Genomic DNA, 26764 nt, shown 5'->3' on the forward strand with positions numbered 1-26764 from the left:
TTTGATCCCTGGTTGGGATGTATACAAAAGGCATCCAATCATTGTGTCTCTCTCACATCAATGTTCCTCTCTCTCTCTCTCTCAAATCAATAATCATATCCTCTGGCAAGAATTGAAAAAAAAAAAAAAAAAGAAGAAGAAGAAGAAGCAAGCAGACCCCTGCCCCTGAGCCTCAGAGCTCCGCCAGGGCCAGGCCCTCTCCCCCCAGGCCCCTCCACCCCCCCTCCCCGACCCCCAGGCTGCCCTGCTCCCTCCAAGCCCCACGGGAGGCTGAGGGCCAAGGCTGCCTGCCATGTGCTGTGCTGACTCCAGACAGGACCCGGTGGGGCTCAGTCAGGGCCAGATTTCAAGCTGTAACTTGCCCCGCAGCTCCTGTCTGAGGGCCCCTTGCAAACAGAGGTGGAGCCTCAGGCAGCTTCGTGGACAGGGCGACTCTGTTTTTGGCCTCAGTGCTGACGAATGTCAGAGGATGAGTCAACCTGGAGGGCTGGGCTGCTGCTCTGGCGTCTGGAGACGCCTTCCCTCGTGCTTGGGCAAGGCTGGGACCCGAGGTCCTGTTTCCCCGGGGCCTCCTCCCTGGCTGACTCTCAGCGGAGACCGCAGGGGGATGTGACGCCCCCTGCTGGTGGCCTGCCACTCAGCCTGGAGCAGAGCAGGCCTCGGCTGGTTGGGCCGAGGCACAGGGAGAGGTTGATCCCCAGGGGAAGGTGGCCTGGGGGTAGGATGCAGAGGCCAGATCCCAGGGCTTCCGGGGGAGGGCCAGACTGAGAGGCCAAGGCCATCCTGCGGGGAGAGAAGGCAGAGCAGGCTTGGGGTCCCAAACTGTGGTAACCTCCCGTTGGCCCATCGCTGCCCCTGGTCCCCGCTCCTCCCTCCTGGGAAAGGAAGTCTCGGGCTGCACCGTCTCGGGTCTTTCTGGCTGGCGCTCCGAGATGCCCGCCCCGAGCCCTCAGGCCTGACCGCACGGTTGTGTTTCCACAGCTCACTTCAGCGCCAAGGAGGCGGGCGACCTGTCCACGCTCTTCGACGTCGGGGGCATCACAGGTGGGGCCTCTGCGCTGCGTTCCCCTCTCCTCCTGTGTGTGGGGGGGGGGAAGGAGGGGTGGTGGTGCAGGAAGAACAGGACCTGTGCAGGTGGCATCAGCTCTCGTGTCTGGTCTCCCGCTGAGCAGCGGGTACAGAAAATTCTTTTGGAGGCCCGTGGCCCGCCAGCCACGAGTTTGACATGCTTGTACAGGGGGGATTTTACAGGGAGGTCCTCTGCTGGAGCCCAGGCCAGCGCCGAGTGGTGATGGGGCCGAGCTTGGTGGGGAGGTGGGTACCATGTGGGTGGGGGCTGTGGCCGTGCCCTGGGCAGCAGTGAGCGGCTGGTTTGCGTTCCAGGTGGCATCCTGGCCGGGCTCATCTCTGACTACACCAACGGCAGGGCCACCACCTGCTGCGTCATGCTGATCTTGGCCGCCCCCATGGTGGGTATAAGCTCAGGGCCGTGTGTGTGTGTGTGTGTGCGTGTGTGTGTGTGTGTGTGTGTCCCAGCATGCGGCTGCTGACCCGGGTGTGCACACCGACACCCCCAGTGCTCCAACCACTGAGGGACGTGTGTGGGTGCATCCCTGTGCACAGGAAGGAGATCCAGACTGGGGGTTCAGAAAGGGATTAGTGAGCCCTAACTGATTTGGCTCAGTGGATAGAGCATCAGCCTGTGGACTGAAAGGTCCCAGGTTCGATTCCGGTCAAGGGCATGTATCTTGGTTGCGGGCACATCCCTGGTAGGAAGTGTGCAGGAGGCAGCTGATCAATGTTTCTCTCTCATCGATGCTTCTAACGCTCTATCCCTCTCTCTTCCTCTGTAAAAAAATCAATTAAAAATATATATATATAAAGGGATTAGTGACTATTTGATTTTGGTGGAGAAGGGGAGACCAGCTGATAAACTTTTTTTTTTTTTTTTTTAAATCCTCACCCGAGGATATTTTTCTCATTGATTTTCAGAGAGAGTAGAAGGGAGGAAAGGGAGAGAGAGAGAGAAAGAGAGAGGAACATCAATGCGAGAGAGACACATGGACTGGCCACCTCTCCCACGAGCCCCCATGAGGGTGAGGGGAGGGAAAGGAGGATGGGGTGTGGCCATGGAACCGGCAACTGAGTTACATGCCCTTGACCCAAATGCTCCAACCACTGAGCAATACTGTCCAGAACTGATCTACTTCTTGGCCAAGGAAAGAACAGGAGATTGAGGTATTAGATACGAGAGACTTTCCGGGGAAAGGAAACAATAAGTTACCAGATCTCAGACACCCTCGTCCTCGGGACGTTTAAGGACCGTGAGACCTGGTGTGAGAAGGAAAAGGAGTGGGGTGACAGTTGGATGTAGGAGTGGGGTGACAGCTGGATATAGGAGTGGGGTGACAGTTGGATATAGGAGTCGGGTGACAGCTGGATGTAGGAGTGGGGTGACAGCTGGATATAGGAGTGGGGTGACAGTTGGATGTAGGAGTGGGGTGACAGTTGGATGTAGGAGTGGGGTGACAGCTGGATATAGGAGTGGGGTGACAGTTGGATGTAGGAGTCGGGTGACAGTTGGATGTAGGAGTGGGGTGACAGTTGGATATAGGAGTGGGGTGACAGTTGGATGTAGGAGTGGGGTGACAGTTGGATGTAGGAGTCGGGTGACAGCTGGATGTAGGAGTGGGGTGACAGCTGGATATAGGAGTGGGGTGACAGTTGGATGTAGGAGTGGGGTGACAGTTGGATGTAGGAGTGGGGTGACAGTTGGATGTAGGAGTGGGGTGACAGTTGGAAGTAGGAGTGGGGTGACAGTTGGATGTAGGAGTGGGGTAACAGCTGGATATAGGAGTGGGGTGACAGCTGGATGTAGGAGTGGGGTGACAGTTGGATATAGGAGTGGGGTGACAGCTGGATGTAGGAGTGGGGTGACAGTTGGATATAGGAGTGGGGTGACAGCTGGATGTAGGAGTGGGGTGACAGTTGGATGTAGGAGTGGGGTGACAGTTGGATGTAGGAGTGGGGTGACAGTTGGATATAGGAGTGGGGTGACAGTTGGATGTAGGAGTGGGGTGACAGTTGGATGTAGGAGTGGGGTGACAGTTGGATGTAGGAGTGGGGTGACAGCTGGATGTAGGAGTGGGGTGACAGTTGGATGTAGGAGTGGGGTGACAGCTGGATATAGGAGTGGGGTGACAGTTGGATATAGGAGTGGGGTGACAGTTGGATGTAGGAGTGGGGTGACAGCTGGATGTAGGAGTCGGGTGACAGCTGGATGTAGGAGTGGGGTGACAGTTGGATGTAGGAGTGGGGTGACCGTTGGATGTAGGAGTGGGGTGACAGTTGGATGTAGGAGTGGGGTGACAGTTGGATGTAGGAGTGGGGTGACAGTTGGATGTAGGAGTGGGGTGACAGCTGGATGTAGGAGTGGGGTGACAGTTGGATGTAGGAGTCGGGTGACAGTTAGATGTAGGAGTGGGGTGACAGCTGGATATAGGAGTGGGGTGACAGCTGGATGTAGGAGTCGGGTGACAGCTGGATGTAGGGCAGCAGAGGGCTGTCCCAGACTCCCGGGCTCCTGTCCACCGTGGGAAGCCTGGGCGTGACTCTGCCTCTCCCTCCTAGCTCTTCCTGTACAACCGCTTTGGCCAGAGCGGGATCGCCAGCTCCATAGGTGAGACGCTGCGGGCCCTGCCAGGCCTCGGGGGTGTCGGTGGGAGGCCCGGGGGAGCAGAGGGGCTCAGCCTGGTGCCAGGGGTCTCCTCGTCGCTGACCGGCTCTCTGTGTCGCCCCAGTCATGCTGATCGTCTGCGGGGCCCTGGTCAACGGCCCTTACGCGCTCATCACCACCGCCGTCTCCGCCGACCTCGTGAGTGGGCCGCCTCCCGGGAGCCAGGGGCCACTTGGGGGTCTCGGTCGGGGCCTCTGTCTCCTGGTCCGTCTCCCCCTTTCCTCCCTTCTCGGCCGGTTCAGACAAGGTCCTCAAAGTCCTTCGGAATTCCCCTTCCTCTGCTCCGAGCCCCACGGCCTGTCCCCGGCCGGCGCCCCTTCAGTCCTGGCGCCCGGCGCTGCCTCTGGGGTTGGGCCTCACGCTGCTCTCTCTCCCCAGGGGACACACCAGAGCCTGAAGGGCAACGCGAAGGCCCTGTCCACCGTCACGGCCATCATCGACGGCACCGGCTCCATAGGTCTGTGACGGGCTCCCGGCTCCCAGCGGCCGAGCACTGAGCCTGCTGCCGTCACGGGGGCGCGCGCGCGCGCTGTGGTCGGCAAACTGCGGCTCGCGAGCCACACGCAGCTCTCTGGCCCCTTGAGTGTGGCTCTTCCACAAAATACCACGGCCTGGGCGAGTCTATGTGGAAGAAGTGGAGTTAGTAGAAGTTTACATTAAAAAAAAAATATATATATATATATATATATATATATTTAATATATTTTTATTGACTTTTTTTACAGAGAGGAAGAGAAAGGGATGAGAGTTAGAAACATAGATGAGAGAGAGTCATCAATCAGCTGCCTCTTGCACACCCCCTCCTGGGGATATACCTGCAACCAAGGTACATGCCCTTGACCGGAATCGAATCCAGGACCTTTCAGTCCGCAGGCCAATGCTCTATCCACTGAGCCAAACCAGTTTCGGCTACGTTTAAATATATTTTATTGATTTTTTTTTTCACAGAGAGGAAGGGAGAAAGATAGAAACATCAATGAGAAATATCAATCAGCTGCCTCTTGCATGCCCTCTACTGGGGACGTGCCCGCAACCAAGGTACATGCCCTTGATTGGAATAGAACCCGGGACTCTTCAGTCCGCAGGCTCTATCCACAGAGCCAAACCGGTTTCGGCAGAAGTTTTAAGTTTAAAACATTCGGCTCTCCAAAGAAATGTCAGTCGTTGTAACTGTGGATATTTGGCTCTGGTGATGAATGGGTTTGGGGACCACGGCCTTGGCGGGAGCCCCGCCCTGACACAGCGCTCCACAGGTGCGGCGCTGGGGCCTCTGCTGGCCGGGCTCATCTCGCCCACGGGCTGGAACAACGTCTTCTACATGCTCATCTCCGCGGACGTCCTGGCCTGCCTGGTGAGAGTCCCTGGGGTGCACAGATGGGCACTGTGGGGTGTCCTGTCCTGCCAGGCCAGAGCCCCGGAGGCCCAGAGTATTGTCCCCTAGGGGCCCTGGGACAGCAGCCCTTTGCTAAGAACCGCATCACCCCCCGCGGAGACCCTGCTGAAGGGCGCTGTGTGCCAGCCCATTCCCTCTGCCAGCCCTCCACTGGTCACAGCACTGGCGACTGACCACGACTCCCTTCCCTCTGTGCCTCCACCTCCCCCCCGCAGCTCCTCTGCCGGCTGGTGTACAAAGAAATCCTGGCCTGGAAGTCACACCTGAGCCAAGGCACGGGGTGAGTCCTCCGGAGAGCTGGGGGGCCCCCCTGCTCCCTTCCCCCCACCTCAGGTCACACCCGCGGCCAGGCACGCGGGGCCGCGGACCTCGATGCGTGATGTGCTCCGTGAGCGCCCGCCCCGCCCCGGCCCCTCTAACCTGCCCTCCGTTGTCCCGTGTGTCTCCGTAGCTCTTGTGTCGCCTTAACCCACACCCAGTAGTCGCTCCCTCAAGCCCCATGACTTTTGTGAGTATCTCCTTCACGTCTGCGGCTAATCAGGGGCCAGCAAGATGTGTCCTGCCTGCAAAGCTTCCCTCTTCCAGTGATTTTTTTTCCCCCTCCCTCCCTCCCCAACTTTCTCTTTCTTCCTGGGGGCCAGCTCCAAAGGCCGTCCACCCCACAGAGCAAGGTGCTTGGGGAGTGATTCCTGAGGCCTGAGCTGCCACCGGGGTCGCAGCCTCCTCCCTGGGAGAGCTTCGGGGTGTGGGACCGCCCACCCCCAGGACAGAGAGACAGAGTCCAGGGATATAGTTTCCTCTGGAACTCAGACCCTGCGCTGCAGGGGCTCCTCAGGCTCAGAAACCACGTCTCCGGGCCCCTGCCTACGGCTGCCAATCAAAGGCTCTGGGACAAAATCGAACGCGTGGCGGTGACCGCTGGTGTGGGCTGCCTGTTGCCGGCGGTGGTGGGCACACAGGCTGCGCGGACAGGCCGGTGGCTGAGTGAGGGGGCTCCGCTGGGGCTGAGGGCTCTGCTGGCCTTTCTGGCTCCCCCCCCGACCCCCCCGAGCAGGGGGCCCTGCTGTCGGGAAGCTGGCGGAGCTGTGGACCTGTTGGGGATCGGGAAATGTGGGTTCCTGGGAACCAGCATGCCGTGTGGGTGCCACCCAGGTTCAGGGCGAACCACGGAGAGAGGAGGCAGTGAGGACCTCTGCCTGTCGGGCCCTGGCCTGGAGGAGCAGGGGGACAGGCCCTGGGGCCAGGGGGCCCTCCAGCTGCCTTCCCTGAGCCAGCCCGCGGGGAGACTGGGGGATGAAGGATTTGAAAAGAAGCAGGAAGGGGGAAGAATGAACATTTAGGAAGCTCTGCCCTGGGCCTGGAGCAGCCTGACATTACATCCTTAGCTTACCTCCCAGCCACCTTGAGAGGTGGACAGGCCCATTGGAGAGAAGAGGACAGTGGCCCAGGGACCGGGTTGCCCAAGCGTCCCTGGTGTGTGGGGTTTGCACGTTGGTCCTTCTCTGAAAGGCTCCTGCTGGGAGCAGAGGAGCTCTGGGCGGGAACCACGGCTCCCTGGGCAGCCGGCCTCCTCCGCTCGCCTTCACCCGTGAGGCCCTGGGCACGTCCTCCGAACCTCCCGGTCCTCACGTGTAAAACGGGGCCTTGGAGCCCCACGCACCTGCCGCCGTGGATCCGAGGCCGAGGCGGCACGGGATTCGGGATATTGCTTTTGAACGCTGCCAGATGCGGTACAAATATCCTAAGGTTTTAATGTAATCTGGCTTTCCGTTCCCCGCTGACGAGGGGAGCAGGAGCCCCGGTTACAGAGAGCGGCGATGAAGGCAATTACGAAGGGACCCCAGGAGCCCGCTCTCCCTGTTCCCACCGCTGGGGCCGGAGGTTATTAAACTGGCTCTCTCTCTCTCTCTCTCTCTCTCTCTCTCTCTCTCTCTCTCTCTCTCTTCCTCGTTCAGGTATAAAGAACTATGAGGCCCCAATCGGCAGAGAAGCGTGGAGGGCCCCCAAGTGCTCCCCCCTGGCCAGACCATTGAAACTGGGGACGCTGAGACAAAGCCTCCTGATCTCACACCAGCCCTCCCAGCACACAGGGACCCCGAGGGGCTGGGGGCGTCTCCGTGGGGAGAGGCCGGCCAGGCAGAAGGCGTCTCCATCCTGCCGAGGGAAATACCTGCTGGTTCAGATCCCAGGCCGGAGGCCGGAAAAGGCATGTCCCTCCTTTCTGTGCAGAATTGGACCTCTGCCATCAGCTTGTACCTGCAGATGGGATTCTGACCCGGTTTCAGAGCAGCCCAGCCTCTCTCCGTCCCTTTGTTCACAAGCCATTGATCGCCATTTGAACCTGTTTCTACCTCCTGACCCAACTGGATTGAAGCATCCTTGCTGTATCCAGGGTCAGGACTAGGGGGAGGTGCACAAGGTGTCATTCTTCTTTTTCTTTCTTTTTCTTTTTTTAAAATATATTTTATTGATTTTTTTTTACAGAGAGGAAGGGAAAGGGATAAAGAGTTAGAAACATCAATGCGAGAGAAACACCGATCAGCTGCCTCCTGCACACCCCCCACAGAGGATGTGCCTACAACCAAGGTACATGCCCTTGACCAGAATCGAACCTGGGACCCTTGAGTCCGCAGGCTGACGCTCTATCCACTGAGCCAAACCGGTTTTGGCGAGGTGTCATTCTTGGGCCTCCTTTGCTCCCCCCTTGTCCCGGCCTCTGTCTCCAGTAGAGACCACACATCAGGGCAGTGCTGTGGGGAGTGGGGTTTGGAGTGGGAGCCAGGACTGAAAATACTAGTGTGTATGTATATATATATATATATATTATTGATTTCAGAGAGGAAGGGAGAGGGAGAGAGAGATGGAAACATCAATGAGGAGAGAAAATCATCGATTGGCTGCCTCCTGCATATGCTCCCTTACTGGGGTTGGAGTCCAAAACCCAGGCATGTGCCCTGATGGGAATCGAACTATGACCTCCTGGTTCATAAACGGATGCTCAACCACTGAGCCACACCAGCCAGAGACCAGTGTGTGTTTTGATTAAAATGCCAGTGTTTTGATAAAGAAGTGTCCGTGGTGGTTGAGTGCTCCCTGGATGCCTGCTGTATTTGGGAACGGAGTAGACAGTGGACCCCGGAAAAGGAATCACACCTGACCAGGGGGACCCGGGTGACAAGTCTGGGCCACTCAGGAGCTGTCACCTGTGCAGCTCTCGGTTGTGTTTTTCTCTGGGGGTCCGGGCAGAACTGTTCTGCCCCCTCAAGTCCTGGCATGCACCAGGCCAGGCTAGCTGGTGGCGTTCTGTCTGACCCCCGGAGCCGCCTCTCAGCACCAATATAGGCTTCGTTTGCTGGCTGTGCCGGTGCCAGGGCTCCCGTGGGCTCTGGAGGCAGTGTGCTGGGCTGGTCACAATGGTCATTTCCAGAGGAGACACTCATGACAACGTTGATGACCGGTGGGGCAGACAGAGAGCTTAAAGGCCCACGTAAGACATCACCATTGCATCAGCTGGATGCAATTTCTCAATGTGAAATAGGCAGTAATACACATAAGTCTTTCTTTTTCTTTTAAATATATTCAATTGATTCTCTACACTAGGGGTGTCGAACTCAATCAGAGAAGGGGACAAAATCTAAAATCCAGCCTAAATCGCGGGCCGAATGGTTTACTGAACAGTCATAAACTGACAATGTCATAAACTGACAGCGGAGTGCAGTGATGACAGCGCGGTGCGGGCCACATTGCAAGGCCTGGTGGGCTGGATTTGGCCCGCGGGCCTTGTGTTTGACACATGTGCTCTACACAGAGGAAGGGAGCGGGACAGAGAGTGTTAGAAACATCAATGAGAGAAACATCGACCAGGGGATGTGCCCACAACCAAGGTACATGGGGATGTGCCTGCAACCAAGGCACATGCCCTTGACCAGGATCGAACTAGGGGACCCCTGAGTCTGCAGGCAGACGCTCTCTCCACTGAGCCAAACCGATTAGGGCTACACATAAGTCGTAGGCCTCATACTCTGGCTTTGAAAGCAGGAGGACTGACTGAGTTGATGCTGCTAAGGCTTCTCTGACATCACCCCTCAGGGGCCGCTAGGTGGTGCCCTAACCCCGTGGTAGAGGCCAGCGTGAGCCGGGCTCCCTTCTAGCCCTCAGGGGGACCAAGGAGCAGAGGTTTCTTCGCTCACCAAATGCCAGCTTGCTGTCCGCTGCCCCCGGCTCAGGGTAAGAGTGGGGGGATCTTGCTCCTCCCTCCCTGGCACTTTTGAAGTCTTCTCTCTTCCAGCCTCACCCCTCACTAGCATTCGGCCTATTTCCTCATCTGGAAAATAGTCACAGCATTCCCTCCCTCCCAGGCCAGGTGTGGAGGGAGGCCCTGCCTGCCCTGGGACAGCTTGTCTGGCGAGGGGATGAGGTAGGAGTAGGAACATGTTTACAAAGGACACAGCACAGGAGAAAAACACGCGATCGTGGTGACTCACGGAGTCCAGCCCTGAAGGGATGGGGCTGGCAGGAGGGCGTCCGGGGGCAGGGACAGGTGTGCAAGGCCCACAGAGGAAGAATGGTGGGACTTGGGCTGCCAGGCGGCCAAGGTCATGGGGGCAGCAGGAGAGGGAGGCAGTGAAGAAGATGCTTACCAAGCCCCACGTGCGAGGCGGGGACTGGGACATGAGCAGGGCACACCCACCCGCTCATGCCAGCAGGTAAGGGTGGCACGGAGGAGAGGCCAGTGTGGGAACTCGGGCCCGGCCCCACCAACAACCACTTGGGCTGGAGGTGGGCGTTTGGGGAAACACCTGGGACCTGACCTTCGCTGCTCTCCCCCGGGTCCCAGCCCCACCTCCAGCTCCAGCTCCGGGCGCTGGCTGTTCCCAGAGGCCCGGTCCCCGCCTTCTCCCTGGGCCTCCACATTCACCAGGGGCTAATGCGGGAGCGTTACATTAATTAGTTATTCATTTAATTTAACTTCACATTTGGTCTCAATTAAGCTTAAAGCGTGCTTCCTTATAGATGTTACAATAGCACTTGTAATTAAAAAGCAATAACTCTCCCCGTTTCTCCTTTAGCGATCCGCTGGGAGGCTGGGCTGGCAGGGGGCAGGGGGAGGGAGGCGGCGATGGAAGGGAAGGGAAGGGAGGCCGCTCTGGGTAGAGGAGCTCACGGAGGCTGCCACTGACACTGAACTTGGTGGAGGGGCGGGGGGAGGAAATGCTTCATATGGCCGGAGCGTGGGAGTGGGGACTGCCAGAACCGGGGGGGAGCGATACTGGAGATAAAGGGGTGCACTTTGTACAAGGAGGGGTGGGCTTGGGAGAGGCTGGAAGGAGGAGGGTGGAAAGAGGCAAGCCTTAAAAAAAGAAGGATGGGCTGAAACCGGTTTGGCTCAGTGGACTGAGAGTCGGCAGTGGACTGAAAGGTCCCAGGTTCGATTCCGGTCAGGGGCATGTACCTTGGTTGCGGGCACATCCCCAGTAGGAGATGTGCAAGAGGCAGCTGGTCGATGATTCTGTCTCTTCGATGTTTCTAACTCTCTATCCCTCTCTCTTCCTCTCTGTAATAAAAAATCAATTAAAAATGTATATTAAAAAAATAAATAAAAACAGTTGTGGGGTGTCCAGGCAGTGTTTAGGAACCACAAACCTGCCACCTGTCACTCCTCCGAGCTCTCCGAAGGCAGGACCCTGGGCTATGTGCATTGCACACCCTTAGAATACCTGACAGGACGACGGAAACCAGGAAAAGGAACTTTATTCTCTGTCCATGGTGTTGGGCACTGGCTTTGAGCCCTGCTGTCATTTTTTTTTAGGTCCCAGGAAACTGAGACAAGGGTGCGTGTTGGGGTGGGGATTTGGAAACATTTTTTTCTTCCCTGGAGCTACCCTGACCTGCTGGAGACAGAGAAGAAGAAGCAAGCGCACTCGTCGCTTGTGGCTTTGATTCTCCCATCGGCATCTCTGAAAACGAACTAGTATCGTTTTGCAGGTGGACCACGCCTAAGAGAGAGGTCTAGGAGCTGATCGCTATTTATTTATTTATTTTTTATTTTAAAAATATATTTTATTGATTTTTTACAGAGAGGAAGGGAGAGGGATAGAGAGCTAGAAATATTGATGACAGAGAAACATCGATCAGCTGCCTCTTGCACACCCTCTACTAGGGTTGTGCCCAAAACCAAGGTACATGCCCTTGACCAGAATCGAACCTGGGACTTTTCAGTCCGCAGGCCGATGCTCTATCCACTGAGCCAAACCGGGCGGGGCTGCCCGCTATTTAATGTATCACTAAGCAAGAAGGAAGTCAATGTCTAACAGAGCAAAGACCTGCCCCAAACCCATGTGATCTGTGAACTTGTCACAGAGGCCCACGTGGTGTGTAGCTGCTCTGCCCGGATTCCTGGCCAATCTCTGAGGTTCTAGATTTTCCATTAGACTCTGTGGCTTCTCCTCTGGGATTTGTGTCAATGGAATTCGCATGTCTCACCTTAGCTCCTCCTTTCTCTTTGTTTTCATTTCATGGAACAAGTAGTCTGTAGACATTAAGAGCTTGGTGGGAGCCAAACTGCCTGCCTCCTTTTATTTATTTATTTTTTAAAATATATTTTATTGATATTTTACAGAGAGGAGGAAGGGAGAGAGATAGAGAGCTAGGAACGTCGATGAGAGAGAAACATCGACGAGCTGCCTCTTGCACACCCCCTACCGGGGATGTGCCAGCAACCAATGCACATGCCCTTGACCGGAATCGAACCTAGGACCTTTCAGTCCGCAGACCGACGCTCTACCACTGAGCCAAACCGGTTTTGGCTGCCTCCTTTTTAACTCCTAGCTAAGTAGCCTGAAGCAAAGCACCGCCCCACCCTGGGCCTGCTCCCCATCTGTGAAATGGGGACAGTAAGAGTGCCTACGTCATGGGATTGCTATGAAGGTTGCAGAATATTTACAAGGCTCTTAGAGAAATGTCTAGCACATGTTTGCTAAGCATAATGCAATCTGTAACATCTGCATGTGAAAAATGGAATAATCCCGAATATGGGAATGGAAATAGAGATCGGGGACTGAGCTCCATGACCTATACAACCCCTTCCATTCCTGGGTTTTATGCCCGTGAGAGGATAATCAGCATTCCCCCCCCCCACCCCCCGAAATTCACTCCCATGTGGTTCTGTTCCCGAATCTGGAAACTTGCTCTTCCATAAGTAACAACAGCCACATATGTAAAGATGTAGGCAGAGAAGTTATGATTAAATGCTTAGGAATTCTTTAATGAAACTTTTATCATTTTTTTGGATATGGATTAGGGAAAGGGTGGGTACACATAGCTAAGGAACAGTATTAACCAATGGAAAAAATAAGGTGTTTAAAACACAGAAGTGATCTTTAAACTCTCTGTTGGGGGTTCCTGGCGTCAAGTTTGAGCCTCTCTACTGATCAGCCGTAACTCTCTGCCTCTCTCTCACATCCAACTGCGGCAGGTTTCTTTACACATTGAGTTAAAGTCAAGCAAAAAACACTTCAACTGTGGCAGGAATGACATAGTTTACTTTAAAAAAGTTTGTCTTAGAGAACACAATGAGAAATGGAAGACCTTATGTTAGAATAAACATATATTTTTTAAAAATATATTTTATTGATTTTTTACAGAGAGGAAGGGAGATAGAGAGCTTGAAACGTCGATGAGAGAGAAACATCGACCAGCTGCCTCTTGCACACCCCCTACCGGGGATATGCCCGCAACCAAGGTACATGCCCTTGACCGGAATCGAACCCGGGACCTTTCAGTCCTCAGACCGACGCTCTACCACTGAGCCAAACCAGTTTCGGCAGAATAAACATATTTAAAAGTGCCCTGGCTGGTTTGACAATAGATATAGCATCAGCCCGAGGATTGAAGGGTCCCGTGTTCATATCCGGCAGCCAATCAGTGATTCTCTCTCATCATTGATGTTTCTATCTTGCCCTCTCCCTTCCTCTCTAAAATCAATAAAATCTATTTTAAAATATTTAAAAGTAATTTGGGTGCCTTCCTCCCAGGACAGAGTTAGGAAGACTGTCTAGAGGCCTCAGAGCCCAGTTCTCAGGTTAGCTCACTCTACCAGGACCGATGCTGTATACCCAACAGCAACGCGAAGTGTTGAAGGCAGGGCAATCGGAGTGTGCGCAGCAGGCGTGGATAGCTATGCAGACCCTAGTAACTGAACATCGGTACAATAATTTTGATGACTTTAAAAAAATATTTTTATTGATTTTTTACAGAGAGGAAGGGAGAGGGATAGAGTTAGAAACATCGATGAGAGAGAAACATCAATCAACTGCCTCCTGCACTCCTCCCCCCCCCCCCCAACTGGGGATGTGCCCACAACCAAGGCACATGCTCTTGACCAGAATCGAACCTGGGACCTTTCAGTCCGAAGGCTTAATTGAGCTCTATCCACTGAGCCAAACCGGTTTTGGCTTTGATGACTTTTTAAATGAAATATCTGATATCGGGCATCAGTAGAGAATGTAAGCTTGACTTTCATTTTTGTGAGAAATTTAAGGAACTTGTCAAGAAATTACCTAGGGCTTTTTACTGGCTTGAGATTTCTATAACATGACGCACACAGCGCCCCCTAGCAGAGAGGATCAATGTCTGCACTGTGGGGGGAAGGGGGGAAGTCCTACTAGCTTAGCTTTTGTCGGGACACAATTTTAAAAGGCTATGAATACAGCCTGTTCTCGTACACAGAAGCCCTGGTTTGCTCTCCTTCCCCACCATCCAAACATTAGGGATCACGGCCATCTCTTTGCCACGGGATCCGTGTGTGTAAGGGAATGGTGCAGCGACACCTGCTCCATGGCCACTGATCAAAACATGGTGACCAGGGACACGAAGGTAACTTCTGCTTTATCTAAGGGATGACCTCCAGGGAGGCCATATGCTCAAGCGGTGCCATATCAGACATGGGCAGTAGGGGTGCCCATGTAGAACTCTCCATGAAATTCATTTTGTGCCCTCCCAGCCTTTTAAAAAATATATATTTTATTGATTTTCCCCAGAGAGTAAGGGAGAGGGATAGAGAGCTAGAAATATCGGTGAGAGAGAAACATCAATCAGCTGCTTCCTGCACACCTCCTACCAGGGATGTACCTGAAACCAAGGCACATGCCCTTGACCGGAATCGAACCTGGGACTTTTCAGTCCGCAGGCCGACGCTCTATCCACTGAGCCAAACCGGCTTTGGCCCCTCCCAGCCTTTTACTTCTCATCCCAACCCTGTGCAGTTTTGGGAGGTGGTTGAATACGGCTGCTTTGAGTGTGAAGGTGGAGAGTAGTCTGTCCTTCATTTCACAATGGCAGGTAACTACGGACAGGATCTGTAGAAGGCAGGCTGAGCTAAAAAAATATATACGTGGTTCCAAGTATGATTTTTTTTGCCCTTCACACACAAGCCTGCCATTTACATCTGTGAAAATAACAACTGGCCGGGAAGGAATTCCGTTTCCAACCTTAACACATTTTTCTCCACCTAAGTAGTCACCCAACACTCTGTAACCGTGTGTCCATTGATCTAAAGGTTGGACCACTCTGCGGGGGAGTAAGAAAGATGGAAACCTACAAGTTTCCCAAGTCTCTCGGGAGAAGGTGCCAGGTGGCAGCCCGGGCTGTCGGAAGTCGCTGGGCTGGCTCAGCCACTCCACACGGACTCGCCAGAGACTGCGGGCTTCGGTGGGATGTCCGAAGGAGCCACCCTGCCCCCCTTCCCCCAACATTTCCACCTCCACAGCCTCCTTTTCCCTTCCATCTGCTGGGGAGGGGTGTGTTTATGCAGGGGTCGGGGAGAGAAGATGTTTCTTTTTTCTTTTATTTTTTTAAAATATATTTTTATTGATTTTTCACAGAGAGGAAGGGAGAGGGATAGAGAGCCAGAAACATCGATGAGAGGGGTACATCGACCAGCTGCCTCCTGCACACACCCCCACCGGGGATGTGCCCTCAACCAAGGTACATGCCCTTGACCAGAATCGAACCTGGAACCTTTCAGTCCACAGACGAAGCTCTATCCACAGAGCCAAACTGGTTTCGGCTCTTTTTTTCTTTTCTTACCTAAGGACTCTAGGCCAGAAGGAAACGATTTCCTTTGAAACAGTCTGTGGCCAAGCTATAGCTGCAAACTTTTTCCAAACTGAACTCGAAAGAGACCGTTCAAGGGCAGGGATGCTGCGCCTGGTCCTCACCAGCCCATGGCCCCAAAGTCACCAGTTCTCTCCGCTCTGAGTTTAGAGGGGAACGCCGCTGGGTGGCAGGGCTGGGTGACAACGGGACCCAGGAGGGAAGGCAGAGGAGTGGCCCTGACGCCTCCTCTCAGTCCAGGTCCACGGAGCTCAGCTGTTTTCAGTCCAAGATGGGCCTGGAGAGGGGGGATGGGGAGAGCACACCTGTGTGCATGCTGGGCACTGTGTGAAGTTGGGCACGTTCCTTAATCTCTCTACGCCTTTATTTTTGCTACTTTCAATTGGAGGTGATAATAGATTGCTGTAAAAATTAAGAAAATTCCGTTTCAAAGGAACCAGTGTACTGCTGGCGTACGGCAAGGTCAACATTCTCTTCCCGATTTGTAAGCCGGGAGATTCTTCTTCAACCGGCTCTAGGGAGCCAGGATGAGACTGGAAGTGGAGCCAGCCAGGGCCTCTCTCTTTAGTGACAGATTCCACTTGGCCCAGGAAGTGAGAAGGGATGAGGTTATATCTGATCCTGGGAACGCATTCCTCACCAGCTTTGGAGAAAGGGCCACAAAGACGAAACAAATGACAGTAACCCCAAATGGACTCCCTGGTGATTCAATAAGGCACTCAAAGGCCACCGAGTCCTGGAAGAAAGAGGATCCAGAGATACACAGCAGCAAGACAAACACTCAACACCTCCACACCCTTTCACTAACCCCCCACGTAAACCCGAAATGCACAAATGCTAGCTGCGGGGTGCTGTGGTGAGCTTGCAGCGAGAGTCAGTCCTGAGTGGGTGTGTGGGCTCTCTTAGAGCAGAGGGAAGTGGCACCATTGCCTGCGAGTTCTGTGGCCAGTAACAACACCCGAGGAGTTTGCCAACTCATCACAGTAAAATCACCTTTTGAACGTTGGGTGTCTTTCCTTTCCACGTGACCCCAACCTTACAGCTAAGGGCTGTGTGCGTTATCAAAAGGACCAGATTCTCTCATTTATTTGACAGCAGGAGCCAACCAAGTGCGCCTTTTCCTGAAATCCCCTTATTGACATTCTGGTTGAAATCTCCTCTAAGCGGAAGTTACTATTTCCCTTAGAGAACAGATGGGAAACCTGGGTACAGGTGTTAAGAAGAGTGCAATGTCCCTCTCAAGCTGGTCAGAATCTACCTCCAAAGAGACAATTTAAAAAAATATACATTTTTTTAAATTGATTTCAGAGAGAAAGGGAGAGGGAGAGAGAGATAGAAACATTAATGAGAGAGAATCAATTGGTTTAGCTCAGTGGATAGAGCGTCGGCCTGCAGACTGAAGGGTCCCAGGTTAGATTCTGGTCAAAGGCTTGTACATTGGTTGTGGGCACATTCCCAGTGAGGGGGTGTGCAGGAGGCAGCTGATCCATGTTTCTCTCTCATCGATGTTTCTAGCTCTCTATCTCTCTCCCTTCTTCTCTGTAAAAAAAAAAATCAATAAAATATATTAAGAGAGAGAGAGAGGAAATAAGAATCACTGATTGGCCACCTCCCACACGCCAGGAATTAAACCGTGACCTTCCGGCTCACAGGTCGATGCTCAACCAGCAGCCCCGTGTCTGGAAGCCAGGACTCAAAGGATCTGTCTTAGCAATGAATGAATTTCCCCTGATCTTCAGGCACGAGATTCTATCAAAACAAGGTTCTCCAACGAGTGCCCCTTTGCTCAGGAGTAACATCCAAGTGAGGGAGAGGACAGGGTCTTAGTTTTTGTGAGCAGCGCTCAGTAGGACCTCAGTGGTTTCGCATAGATCGGCTCCAGGATGTGATGAGTCAGAACCAAGAAGAGAGCTCCAAGGAAGACCGCAGTGAGGCAAGCCAGCAGGACGTAGCGACCAATGAAGAAGGCGTCCACAATCTGGAGAAAGAAACATCGAAAACGAAGTTACCATCACTTCAGCACCAGCTGTGCTCGTCTGAAATCGTTGGTGAATGGGCCCAGAGCCTGTTCGTATTTGTGCCTTCCAGTGACATCCTGCTCTGGGTCTCCTCCGTAAATGGTCAAGAAAGAACATTTTCTTAACGACCTGAGCCGGAAGTGTAAGATAGAAAAAGAATGAATGAATCCACAGGAAACAAATGGCTTGATTTAGGAGATTTGTAAACACTGTGAAGACCCCCTGGACAAGTTCTTTATGTTCTGGAATCATATATTATGTTATGTTATGTTATGTTATGTTATGTTATGTTATGTTATGTTTTGTTATGGTATCTGAAAGCATTTCTGAGATGCTTGCTTGGTCTTAGAAAGGCTCATTTTTGTTAACTTTTTATTAGAGAGAATTTTAAACATGCATATAAATTTGATAGCATAATAAATCCCATGTGCCCCAAATCCGAACCCCAAAGATAACCCATTGCCAACTGTGGAGGGTTCATTTTCAAAACAAAAAGGTGGCCCTTTAAAACTCTAATCTGAAGAGTTCTGAACGCTAACATTCATACCCAGCATTCCTAGGGTTAGGAAAAATGCCATTTACCTGAGATACTAAAGCACTAAGACATAGGTCCATCATGTCCCCCAATCAAACAGCTGGCTGCTTGGCAACCAGTCATACTTGAGGCCCCAAAGCTGTTAGTCTTTGCTGATAAAAACCTACAATTAGTGTTAGGTACCCACTGGTCTGCTGTCTGCTGCCAGCGCTCTACTCTCTCCAGATCCAAATGGTGGTGCTTAAGTCTGGGCAGGAAAAAAAGAAATTCAATCTATAGACGCAATGGAACAGCTACACAAACCAACAGACTGGGTGACTTCACAGATTCCAGAAGCTTTGAGAAGCCAGTACCTCGTAGAGAATCCCAAATATTTAAAAGGTGACTGGGGGGGCACAGAACAGCAGTGCAAGAATGTCCACATCTTAAATTTCGAAAATCGGGAATGGGTTAGATTACACGGCAAAGCAAAATTAAGGTTGTAAGTGGAACCAACTTTGCTAATGAGCTCACCTCAAAATAGAGAGGATACCCCGGCTGACAGGCGGGCCCAGTGTGATCAGAGGGTCCTCAAAAGTACGGGAGGAAAGCTAAGTTGGAAGATGTTACCTTCCCGACTCTGAAGAGGGAGCGAAAGACCCCCAGCCAAGGGTGACCCCCCGAAGATGGAAAGGGCAAAAACACAGTCTTTCCTAGAACCTCTGGACAGGGATTCAGTCCTTCCAACCCTTGGCGCTACCCCAGTGTGACCGATCTTGAACTTCTAGCTCTTTTTAAGATAACACATCTGTCCTGAGAGCCTCTGAGCTTGTGGCCATTTGTTACAGCGGCCGCCAGACAGGGACAGTACAGGGGCCGCCCACCAAGCACCCGCCAGACAGGGACGGTACAGGGGCCGCCCACCAGGCACCTGCTATCATCGCTGAGACCCAAAGACAACACGAAGAAAGGGCTGCTCCAGAGACACCCCCACAGCCCACGCAGGCACAGGTCAGTTTGATCAAACAGCTTTAACACAACGTTGACCTTGGCTCCGGGATGAACAAGTCTCCTGCGGGCTACATGTTTGCTCGTCCGACACGCTTCACTTTTTAATTAGCCAATTAGCAGGCCCTGGGCGGAGAAGGCCCAGGCCATGTATTATTGATAGGTATGGAGCTGGGCTGCTGCCGGACCGGTTCTCAGAGCCCGAAAACGAGAACGTTAGTCCGCTGGCCATGCTGACGAACATCTTCTGTTCAACCCCCGTACTCCTCTCCCGGGTCTGCAGGGTCACATGACAGGACAGAGGGACTGACTGTGAACAGTGTTTGCCCTGTGCCCTTTTCCCAACGTTGGCATCTGCAGCCGTCCAGAAATCAGCAGCCTTCACGGCGCTCCCTCTTTAAGTCAGGGAAGCCGAGATGGAAGTGGCCACAGCTCACACACGGTGCTCGCACCAGCAGAGTGGTTTTTAACGCTGACCAAAGAACCTAGCACGGACGGAAATTATTCCTCAAGTTATGTGGGTATTATTTCCTGCGAGTTTTCAGAACAATTCTCCACCCATTTTGCCACGATTAGCCCTAGAGGTGGAAATATGTGCCAATTTTGGCTCAGAATGATGCAATTTTGTGTACTTTTGTAAAGTGTCAAAATAGCTTATGAACTCTCTGTGATGGCCCCTAAGAGTCTTGAGTCCCCATCAATGAAAGTTTTGAAGACAGAGCTCAGTTTCCATCCTTGGTCTGACTCCTTCTATATATGCCTGACCTTGGGTAAAAGTACTTTTACCTCTTACAGCCTCAGTGTCCTTATCTATAAAATGGGGATAATAACAGCACCTACTTCACGCTACTTCGGGGCATTTAGAGGCTTAAATGAGATCATGCAGCAGGACCTTGCAAACAGTAATCCCTTAAAAAAATGTTAGCTATTCTTACCATTTCTGCTTAAGAAGTTGCAGTGGAGGTTGAAAGCTGATAGAAGGAATAATGGGACATAAGAAGTCAATACCATTAAGATGGTAGCCGTCTGAGAGCAGCTGGGCATGAAGAAGCCAGGGTCCCAACCAGGAATGGACCAAGAGGAGGAGAGTGTCCAGGGACAGACTCTGAGAAACATGGCAGAAATCCACGCCGAGAGGTGGCGCGGGCAGGTATGAGTCCAGCAATGAGGACCAAAGGAACGCCCAGAAGACTGAGATGCTAACTCATCTATTGGCACAGCTTCCTCACTACTCTTCTCTATGAAAAGTGTATTCTTCACGTCAGAAATGGAACATTCCAGCACAAGGAGGCAGAAAAGCATGCCGCTCAGCACCCTGGGGGCACTGCAGAAGGTGAGGCACAGGATCTGAGTTTCTGAGCCCAGGCCACCTGGAAGGGACACTGTGACGCCAGGAGCAGGTCTATTCCTGTTCTTAATTCACTTTTCCTCCCCCTGCCCCACAGTGGGAGGTGCTCATTCATCTTGATGGGGACTCAGAATACGATCCCCTTCCTGGGTGAAGGGGCAGGGAATCCAAACCTCCCTCAGCTTTCCTCGTCCTCGCTTTAACTTTACAAATCTCCTAACACAGCTCAGCCCACCTGCCATCAGGGAACAGCCAGGGCAGGAGTGAGGTCCAGGCTAAGAGGAGCAAGAGTTACATACAACGTGGGAGGCAACATAAAAGCAATAGTTTTACCTTCACCTCCTCCTCTGGGGCCGGGGTCTCACTGGCGCGGGGGAAGAGCAACAGGACTGTCGTGATGAGCAGGGCACCGAGGAACACCAACACCACGGAGAACCTGGGGCCAGAGGGCAAGTGTTACAGCACTGCTTCTGGTTTCCTCTCTGTCGGTCCGGCCCCGGGGGGCTCTTCCCTGGGGCCCGTCTTCTATGTTCCAGCCCGTTAACAAAGCCCAGGGACCGGCTGTCCATGCCGCCTGGAAGCTTAGAAATGACTTCACCCCAAAGCCCTTCTCCCTGGACAGTACCAGCTGGATGCATTCCTGTTCCGTCCCAGTCATTCCCAGCTTGGAAGAATGGGAAGTGGGAATTTTCCTTTTTGCCTCTGCGGAGTCATCATCACAAAAAAAAAACAAAGTGGCCCCTCCCTCACCCCAACTTTTGACTTCCATGTTTGTTTTTAGACCAGACACTGAGTCAAGTATGAGACTCGCTGCTTTCCACGGACACCGGCCAGAGAGCACGAAGCTATAGTGTTGTGTCCGCTCACAGCCTCCATCCTGAGGCTGGTGCGTGATGGAGAGCTGGTTGTTAGCAGGGCCCCTGGACCCAGGTCTAGAGCTTAGGGACTGGACCAAGCATCGGCCACAGGCTGACCAATGAAGAAACTCACACAAGCACAGCCCCAACACTCGGTGCTGATGGTACAAGGTGAGAATGTGCAATAATGGCCGGAAGGATCTTCTAAATGTATTATGAGCACCAGCGATTCTGCTCCTCGTGGTTTTCCCGTGGATTCCCAGGGGGAGAGGGCGCCTTACCTGGTTGCCCCGGAGGCTCTGGACAGCACTGCACACAGCAGCAGCGCCAGCACCCAGACCAGAGCTAAGACAAACACGCCGGTGCCCACGCCGAGCACGGTGCCGGCCACCTGCAGAGAGAGGATGCCTGAGTCCCGCACTGACCCCACCCGGCCCTGGGCCAGCGCGGTGTCCCCTCAGCCCCCAGCCTGCCCACCTACTGCGCACTCCTGGGGTACATGAGAGCACTCAGCCAGATACAGAAAGTCCAAACTCGTCATATAAAAAGATGTCTATATGCATATGTACATATGTATAAGTAGGAATAAGTCCAACAAAAGATATATAAGATTTTTATAACAAAACTTATAAAATTTTATTAAAAAAAAAAAGACCTGAATAGAAAAATAAAACAGACCCAAATAGAGACATAACCCATGTTCCGATGTGGGATGGTTCAACTTTAATCGATCTTCATGTTCCTTAATCTGTCAGTTCAATGCCATTCTCACCAAAAAAAAAAAAAAAAAAAAAAAAAAAAAAAAAAAAAAATCTCAAAAATATTATATATTTTTTTGTGTGTGGAACTTGAAAACTGGTCCTCAATTCATATGGAAAAGCAAAAGCCCAGGAATAGCAAAAACAATTTTAAGAATTAGGATGGAAACTTGCCTTTCTTGTTACCAACTGCCACAAGACACATGATAAAAGCAAGGTAATTAAAACAGTGTGATAGTGGCAGAAAGACACATGGACCCGCAGAATGAGACAAGGGAACCCGGGGCCAGATCCAGGCATTTAGGAGAGCTCTGCTCAGGACAGAGTTGGCTTTATGATACCGTGGATTTCATAGATGGTGTTGGGACAAGTGATTATCCAATCAGAAAATAATAAAATCAGGTCCCTACTTTCAATCTTACCCAGAAACCAATTTTACATGGAAAGTAATTCATTATAAAACAGCATATGTTTAAATATACAAATGTTCGGGCTGACTACCCTAGAATACATAATGAAGTACAGCAGTCAGATGCTTGCACCTAAACTTAGAAGCACCACGAACGGAAAAGTACAAAATGCAAGGCTGCTGCAGGTGCGTTGGATGGCGGCTCAAATACCACGAGCTGGGCTGCCTTCGGTTATGTGAATTTTCGAGAGTGATGAACAACTCTTGTTAGAGTTCCAAACCACAAATAAGTATAATTTCCCTTGATTTACATGAAGAGTTGCATTCCTGGAAATTTTAAACTATGTTCCGCTCTGCCAAAAAATACATTCTGTTTGTACAAAAAATAAAGTTAGATTTAGGCTCGGATTATAAATCTGTATCCTGTGGGACACTCCGGAGTTTGTACAGGAGGTAGGACAGGTCTCCACAGGGAGGGCTGCTGGTGCATCAGAGTATCGAACAGCTCGGGCCCTGCTCTGTGAACCCCCAAAGTCACAATAATACTCAGATAGGCCCCCGTGCATTCCAAAATGACCAAGGAGGAGTACCACCCTCTTTGGAGAATCACTGTTCTGGAAAAACTCATGCACAAAGAGACACGTGCAACGATGTTAGTTATAATACCAACACATCTGGAAAAACCTAAATGGCCATCAATAAGAGAATGGATGCAATATCACATACTCATACTGAACATGAAATGAACAAACTTGATCTATCTCGATGGAGAGAAATATATCTCAGAAATAAGGTTGAGTGACAGAAGCAAGCTTAAAAATGAATAATACTTGCATTTTTAAAATGTATAACAAACTCAATAGCAATATTGTTTATGATATACTACTATATACTATAAAAGTATAAAAATATGTGCACAAATAATGCATAACAATTTCAGAAGAGTGTTTGCCTCTGGAGAGGGAGGAAAGAAGGGGGATGGGGTTAGGAAATAGATTAAAAGGGATCTGAACTAAGTCTGTGATGTGTTTTTTAAAAAATATATTTTATTGATTTTTTACAGAGAGGAAGAGAGAGGGATAGAGAGTTAGAAACATCGATGAGAGAGAAACATCAATCAGCTGCCTCCTGCACAACCCCTACTGAGGATGTGCCCACAACCAAGGTACATGCCCTTGACCGGAATTGAACCTGGAACCTTTCAATCCACAGGCCGACGCTCTATCCACTGAGCCAAACCAGTTTTGGCAAGTCTGTGATGTTTTATTTCTTTAAAATATAAAACTTAAGCTGATGTGCCAAAATGTCAATGTTTATTTATCTAGTTGGTAGGACACAGGTATCTGTTATACTACCCAGTGCAATACTATTTTTTATAATTCTCAAAAAAATATTTTAATTTTTAAAAAGTTAACTGGAGGCAGAGATTGGTGATCAGTTGGGATACTACTGCAGTTCTCTAGTTAAGAAATGTTGAGGCCAGAACTCTGTCTTAGCTGTGGGGATGGAAAGGAGTCTAGGAAGAAGGCATCAGAAATGAGGCTGGATTTTTATTTTATTTTTTTTGGTTTGTTTGTTTTTGCTCAGCAAAAGAAAACATCAATAAAATGAATAGACAACCCCTGAATGGGAAAAGATATTTGCCAATGACACATCTGATAAGGGGTTGATACCAAATTTATAAAGAACTTATGCAACTCAACAACAAAAAACAAACAAATAATCCAAATTAAAATGGGCAAAGGACCTGAATAGATAACTCTCCAGAGATGATATACAGGTGACCTGCAGACATATGAAAAGATGCTCAATATCATAATCATCAGAGAAATGCAAATGAAAACCACAATGAGATATTGCCTCACACCTGTAAGGATGGCTATCCTCACTAAAACAAGGAACACCAAGTGGTAGCAAAGATGTGGAGAAAAAGGAACCCTGGTGCACTGTTGGTGGGAATGCAGATTGGTCCAGCCACTATGGAAAGCAGTATGAGCCCTAGCCAGTTTGGCTCAGGGGGCAGAGCATTGGCCTGCGGACCAAAGGGTCCCGGGTTTGAATCCAGTCAAGGTCACATACCTCGGTTGCAGATTCCTCCCCAGCCAAGGCCCTGGTCAGGGCTCATGCAACCAATCGATTTTCTCACATGGATGTTTCTCTCTGTCTTTCCCTCTCTCTAAAAAATCAGTGGAAAAAATATCCTCGGGTGGAGAGAGAGAGAGAACAGTGTGGAGGTTTCTCAAAAAAAGTAAAAATGGAACTGCCTTATGACCCAACAATTCCACTTCTGGGTATATATTGGAAGAAACCTGAGACACTGACTTGAAAATATATGCAACCCTATGTTCATGGCAGCATTACTTGCTATAGTTAAGCTATGGAAACAGCCCAAGTGCCCATCAGTAGATAAGTGGATAAAAAAGTGGTGGTACCTATGTACAATGGAACAGTACTCAGCTATAAAAAGGAAGAAAATCGTACCTTTTGCAACAACATGGATGAACCTGGAGAGTATTATGCTACGTGAATAAGTCAGTCAGAGAAAGACAAATACCACATGACTTCATTTATGTGTGGAATCTTAGGAACAAAACAAACAAAACAGAAACAGACTCATAGACACAAAGAACAGACTGATGGTTGCCACAGGGGAGAGGAATTTGGTTACTGGCTGCAAAATGTGAAGGGATTGAGAAGAACAGGTTGGTACTTACAAAAGCATTATGGGGATGTAAAGTACAGCATAGGGAATACAGTCAATAATATTATAATAACTATTATGGTGCCAGTTGGGTACCAGAAATATCGGGGGGGGGGGGCAATTTGTAGTGTAAATGACTATCTAACACTGTGATGTACACCTGAAACTAATGCAATAATGTTGACTGTAAATTCTAATTGAAATTTTTTTTAATTAAGGAAAAATAAATGATGCAGGTTTCCTGCTTGATTGACTAAGTTCTTGGTACTACCCTTAACAAGATACTAGTTAAGTTTTTTAAAAAATATATATTTTATTGCTTTTGTTTTTTTTTCTTGTTGTTTTTTTTACAGCGAGGAAAGGAGAGGGATAGAGTTAGAAACATCGATGATAGAGAAACATCGATCAGCTGCCTCCTGCACCCTCCCTACTGGGTTAGTGCCTGCAACCAAGATACATGCCCTTGACCGGAATTGAACCTGGGATTCTTGAGTCTGCAGGCCGATGCTCTATCCACTGAGCCAAACCGGCCAAGGCTACTAGTTAAGTTTAGCTGCTGCTGTTTTGGATATTATACACAAAAATCTAAGAATTGGACCAACTCGATCACCCTAGAATATAGGGCAAATGGTAATGGAAGCTGATTATTAGAAACACTGTCCATCAACCTCCACAAAATCTTAAAAGTTCATGAGATACTGGGTTCAGTATGGCCTGGCTTTAAAGTAATGCGATAAATATCCCCAAACTCTTGTAAGAATGAAGTTCAACACTTTATAACCACACCGTGCATTTTCTCACTGAGAGTGAAAAGGAAGGGCTGGATATAGTACAGAGAGCTATTGTGGGGAAGGAGTGAACATGCAGTCACTGTATCTCATTAATTCAGTGTGTGTGTGTTTTTTACATTTAAAAAAATATTTTTATTGATTTTTTACAGAGACGAAGGGTGAGGGATAGAGAGTTAGAAACATGGATGGGAGAGAAACATCGATCAGCTGCCTCCTGCACACTCCCTACTGGGGATGTGCCCAAAACCAAGGTACATGCCCTTGACCAGAATCGAACCTGGAACCCTTCAGTCCGCAGGCCGACGCTCTATCCACTGAGCCGAACCAGTTAGAGCTTCAGTGTGTTTAAATGTGAATAATATATTATTTCCCACACTGGAATAGATACATGATTGAGTAAAACTTTGATTAAAATAGTAATAACAATAGTGTTTTCGCTTAATGTCCAGGGCTTTTTCAAACCTTCTTTGAGAACTGATGGTTTAGCCAACCTGAGTTCTGGAGTCAGTCCACGTACTGAATGTCTGTGGCATTTAACACAGGTAGATTGGAGATGGAAAAAAATAACCTGTCCAGCCCCGGCCCGTGTGGCTCAATGGGTTGGGGCGTCCTCCCACACGCGGCAAGGTCCGAGCCCCACCTACCGCCCCGCCTCTTCCAGCCTCCTCTGGCCCAGCCTCCTGGGCCCAGCTCCCTGGGCTCCAGCCTCAACCGTTCTCACCTCCGCCATCCTCTCCGCTGCAGGCCGCCCCACTCCTTACCTCCTCCCGCCCCCGGCTCCCCACATCTCGCAAGGGTTTCAGCTTTAGTCCGCTCAGAACCAATCACAAATGGGCTTTCATCCAGGCTGCACCGGATTCGCCAATCAGCGCCCCTCTTTCAACGCCCAGCTTCTCTCCTCATTTGCCTACGCTCGCCGTGGCTCCAGGCAGCGTGGTGGGTGGGCACGTCGCACCCCGTTACGCCCTCCGATTGGCTGGAGACGGGCCCCCGCCTTCAGCTCCATTGGATAGAAGCAGTCCAGGCTCCGCGCACGCCCCGCCACGTACTGTCAATCACACCATCCCCTAGGTAACCCCCGGGCTCATTGGCCCAGTCGCGCCTGAGGGCGGGTTGCA

The 26764-nt window shown here is 50.9% G+C and overlaps 2 protein-coding genes and 1 long non-coding RNA gene across 6 annotated transcripts in view; 1 reads left to right on the forward strand and 2 right to left on the reverse strand.

Annotated features, from left to right (window-relative positions):
- Positions 1 to 8699, forward strand: part of SLC37A2 (solute carrier family 37 member 2) — a 33823-nt gene extending 25124 nt beyond the window's left edge. The window contains exons 11-19 of one of the 2 annotated variants that reach the window (XM_084867565.1): positions 982 to 1044; positions 1384 to 1469; positions 3631 to 3679; positions 3801 to 3874; positions 4115 to 4193; positions 4990 to 5087; positions 5345 to 5409; positions 5581 to 5637; positions 7085 to 8699. In XM_084867565.1, the coding sequence (XP_084723691.1) occupies positions 982 to 1044; positions 1384 to 1469; positions 3631 to 3679; positions 3801 to 3874; positions 4115 to 4193; positions 4990 to 5087; positions 5345 to 5409; positions 5581 to 5611 (545 nt within the window). In that variant the 3' untranslated portion in view covers positions 5612 to 5637; positions 7085 to 8699. The remainder of the gene's footprint in view (positions 1 to 981; positions 1045 to 1383; positions 1470 to 3630; positions 3680 to 3800; positions 3875 to 4114; positions 4194 to 4989; positions 5088 to 5344; positions 5410 to 5580; positions 5638 to 7084) is intronic. The other variant, XM_084867566.1, reaches the window with a different exon arrangement.
- Positions 1 to 26431, reverse strand: part of TMEM218 (transmembrane protein 218) — a 93116-nt gene extending 66685 nt beyond the window's left edge. Inside the window, exons 1-5 of one of the 3 annotated variants that reach the window (XR_014793475.1) lie at positions 26368 to 26431; positions 21269 to 21378; positions 20464 to 20566; positions 15216 to 17220; positions 14141 to 14504 (exon numbers count right to left, since the gene is read on the reverse strand). Coding sequence is in view for 1 of the 3 variants with exons in the window: in XM_084867575.1 (XP_084723701.1) it covers positions 17086 to 17220; positions 20464 to 20566; positions 21269 to 21378; positions 26368 to 26376 (357 nt within the window). In the remaining 2 variants the exon portion in view is untranslated. Of the gene's footprint in view, positions 1 to 14140; positions 17221 to 20463; positions 20567 to 21268; positions 21379 to 26367 lie in introns of those variants that run through there. The other 2 variants (XR_014793474.1, XM_084867575.1) reach the window with 2 other exon arrangements.
- LOC311613558 overlaps positions 1 to 26764 on the reverse strand; it is a 475229-nt gene that overhangs the window by 164024 nt on the left and 284441 nt on the right. The gene's annotated exons all lie outside the window — the stretch shown is intronic.

This window comes from Pipistrellus hanaki, assembly GCF_964339955.1.
Source record: "Pipistrellus hanaki genome assembly, chromosome: 19".
NCBI classification, from domain to species: domain Eukaryota; kingdom Metazoa; phylum Chordata; class Mammalia; order Chiroptera; family Vespertilionidae; genus Pipistrellus; species Pipistrellus hanaki.